At 54.0% G+C, this 3,949-nt stretch overlaps 1 protein-coding gene across 1 annotated transcript; it reads left to right on the top strand.

Moving 5' to 3' along the window:
* Window positions 1-121: 121 nt before the first annotated feature.
* LOC105462328 lies at window positions 122-2,208 on the top strand (the record flags this gene model as incomplete). The annotated part of the gene is made up of 1 exon (XM_011708849.1): window positions 122-2,208. A coding segment is annotated over one exon (2,087 nt), but the record flags the coding sequence as incomplete, so codon positions are not given.
* Window positions 2,209-3,949: the final 1,741 nt, after the last annotated feature.

The following is a 3,949-nucleotide window of genomic DNA, read 5'->3' on the forward strand; positions in this document are numbered from 1 at the left end:
GAAAAGATAAACGTGGATGTTAACACCCTCAGGGCACACAGGAATACGGCGAGCGAAGCGCCTTCTACACCTTCTACGCCTGAGAGGTATGAGGAGGCACTCTCGGAAACTCCTGCAACAGGCAGCAGAACGAGAGCAAAAAATAGAGTAGCACGGGCAACGGATGTCGAATCTGTGACTACTTACCAGTCGGAGGAAGCATCGAGACCGGGTGCACGAGCGGATGAAGATTTGGAGATTGTATCGGTGCAGGCGGGTACTGGACCTAGAAGGGGATCCACCTCCTCTTCCTCCGGGAAGATCAGGCCTCCCCCGAGAATTGGCCAGAAGAGAAAAAAGATACTGTCGTCTCCTGAGACGGATAAAGAGGAGGTGAGCCCGATCTCGAGTTTCTCTGATTCTCAGAGAAAAGAGCTGGCACACAAATTACAGGATATAGAGCTCCTCTCGTCAGCAGACATGGCAGCGGTGGCTATGGAATGGCTTAATGACATGGAGGAATGTCGCAAGATGTCAAGCAACATGAAAGGATCTATCACAAGAAAGATGAAGATCAACGTAGCTGCCCTTGCGGAAACAACAAAAATTCTTTCGATGAGAGCCTCACAGGAGGGGGATGTCGGCTTTCTGAGGTCCAAGCTCACAGACATGCAGAGTGAGATCAATGGCCTCAGAGAGGAGAACCAACGCTTGAAAGTTCAGATGGACGAAATTGCAAGCGGACTCCGTATAAGAGCGAGCCCTCCCGGGAATTCTGACCCCAGACCCGGGACCTCCTCAGCCCGGATGGAGATTTCGCCAGACCCCCCTCCGGGACTGGAAACGAATAGAAGCCGTGAAGCATCGGTACAATTGCAATCAGAGAACGTGGGCCGAAGAACGAACAGCAGGGAGACATCAAGACCTCGAGAAAGACCCTCGGGCACAATGGACGAGGAATTTCTCGACAGGCTAGGCAACATTATTAATGGTGCGGTGGCTAGCGCAATCTGGGCGCAACTCCCAGGTTCGAGGAGAACCGGCAGGAACAGGCGGGAGGAAACAAGAAATCCCCCAGCTAGGGAAGTTCCCCAAGAGGGGGAGGGCTGGGGATCTTCCTCAGTCGCCGTGGATTCCCAAGCGGCGGAAACCGGTGACGAAATACCGTTACCGCAAAGGAGAGAAAGCGCAAGAGGACAAAAAAATCAAACGCGAAGAACCCGTGGGAATACGCTGAGGGACCCAGCCGGAAACACCGCAGGATTAGTGAACAGGCCTGCTTACCAGGCGGATTACCCTCCTCTACCGGAGAGGGAGGATAGAAGAGAGATACCGCGATTAGTCCGCGATGCACAAGTTCCGCGGCAGGAGGAAAAAACACGGAGGGAGGTGAACCGCGGGCAGGAGAACAGAAGGGTAGCTAGGACCCCACGTGTGCGGGCTCCTAGGTCATCCGCGATTACAATTTCCTGCCCGGAGGGAATAACGTATTCCGAGGTCATACGAAAGGCCAGAAATGAAATCGCTCTCGACGAGCTCGGTATAAAGGAAACAAGGATGCGGAGTACGATGGGCGGCAGTGTCCTCATAGAAATACCGGGCGATAATACGTCACCGGCAGCAAACAATCTGGCGAAAAAACTGCAAGAGGCCTTTAAGGACACTAACGTCCAAATAAGAAGACCCATGATGAGGGGAGAGGTAAGGTTGGCCGGTCTGGATGCTTCCGTAACCACTGAAGAACTTATCGAGGCAGTTGCCAGGGCGGGTGGTTGTGAGGCGGCTAACGTCCGCCTAGGCTCATTCAGACTGGCAAGAAATGGAATGAGGACGGTCTGGCTGCAGTGCCCCCTGGAAGCGGCAACCAGACTTGCAGAAACTGGAAAGATTAGAGCTGGATGGTCCACGGCACTTGTAGCGCTGTTGAAAAGGAGGCCCCTCCAGTGCTTCAAGTGCTTTGCCACGGGTCACGTTAGGGATAACTGCCCAAGCGAAATTGATAGAGCTAACAACTGTTTCAACTGTGGCGAGCCTGGCCACACCATGAGGGAATGCGGTGGCCCACCGCGGTGCCCGCTGTGCAAAGAGAAGGGCCTGCGATACGACCACAGAGCGGGATCCGAGGTCTGTCCGCCATGCCCACCAAGAAGGACCCAGAGTGGGAGCCCAAGGCGCGGAAAAGTTCAGGCCAATCGGAGTAATGTGGCCGAAGAACAGAGGACTAAATAAATAAATGCCTGACAGCGTAAAGATCATTCAGGCTAATCTGAACAGATCAAGCGGGGCCCAAGACTTGCTGATTCAAACTATGCGAGAACAAGACTGCGGACTGGCCTGCATATCGGAGCCTCACAGAATACCAAACAATGCGAGATGGGCACGTTCCAGCGAACCAACCCCAATGGCGGCGATGCACTGGCCCGTAGGCGAAAGAACGGGCACCGCCTCGGTCCTGAAGACAGGGGACTGTTTTGTGGTGGCTTCTTGGGGAGGATTAGTTGTGGCATCATGTTACTTTTCGCCCAACAAGAGTATAAACCAATTCAGGATGTACCTGGCGGAGCTCGGAGATGCGGTAAGAGGGTACTTGAATCGCCCACTACTGATACTGGGGGATTTCAATGTCCGATCAAATGTCTGGGACAATACGCGTCCTACCGCGAGAGGAGATACAATTATGACGTGGGCTTCCGCAATGGACCTTCGGCTGATGAACAACAATTTCGAACCGACCTGCGTTAGGCCGCAGGGCAGGTCGGTTATCGATCTATCATGGGTATCCCCGGCGGCGTTTCGAATGATCGACCTATGGGAAGTGGCCACAGAAGAGGAGACCCTGTCCGATCACAGGTATATTTACCTACGCCTGAAAAGGGACAGGGGGCCAAGTGTAAACATCGCACGGGCAAGATCTGTAAGATGGAATAGGAAAAGTATGAAGCCTGACCTGCTTCAGGCAAGTGTTGCCACATTCCTCTGGCCTAGATCGGCTAATGACAGCCGCAGTGCGGAAGATCAGGCGAAACGACTGCAGATAATGATGACCGAGGCCTCGGACTTGGCCATGAAACGCCAAAGGCCCGGTCCCAAAAAGGCTGTCTATTGGTGGACGGAGGATATAGCGACCCTCAGGAAAAAATGTATCTCCCTTAGAAGGAGGGTCACCAGAGCCCATAGGAGGAATGGCGGTACAGCCCCGGCGCTGGAGGCAGAACTGTCGCAAGCCCGTAAGATCCTGAGGAGAGCGATAAGGACCGCGAAGAATTCGGCCTGGAGCGAACTTTTAGCAACGATTAACCGGGACCCTTGGGGACGTCCCTATAAAATCGTGCTGGACAAGCTGAGACCGTACATCAGGCCCATTTGTGAGACGCTCCCACTCACCAAGATCCAAGAAATAGTGACGGGCTTGTTCCCCCATATTGCTGAGGAACTAGTAGAGAGACCAAGACAAGCTGTTCTCTGGGAGGAGGAGTACTCCGTCTCTCGGGAGGAAGTGGAGAGGGCGGCCGCAAAATTCAAATCCGGCAAAGCCCCTGGACCGGATGGAATTGTGGCAGAGGCCATAAAAGTGGCCCTCCCAGCTTGCGCGGAGGAAGTGGCGAGGTGTTTTACCGACTGCCTTAAGGAGGGCGTGTTCCCGCGTTGCTGGAAGAAGGCCGGATTGGTCCTTCTGAAGAAACCAGGGAAACCGGAGTTCGAACCCTCTTCCTATAGACCCATCTGCCTGTTGAATGAAATGGGCAAGTTATTCGAGCGGGTCCTGGTGGGCAGGATCAGGGCCTGCCTGGCGGAGGGAATTGGTCTCTCCGAGTCGCAGTATGGCTTTAGGGCTATGCACTCAACTGTAGATGCGGTACTGCGCCTGAGAGAGTTCCTCGATCCTGTATACGAGGAGGGGCGTGTTGCGATAGCAGTCTCACTCGACATCTCAAACGCGTTTAATTCGCTGAGATGGGAAAAGATTAGG

The sequence above is a fragment of the Wasmannia auropunctata genome, unplaced genomic scaffold, assembly GCF_000956235.1.
Source record: "Wasmannia auropunctata unplaced genomic scaffold, wasmannia.A_1.0 LD265750.1, whole genome shotgun sequence".
Lineage (NCBI taxonomy): Eukaryota > Metazoa > Arthropoda > Insecta > Hymenoptera > Formicidae > Wasmannia > Wasmannia auropunctata.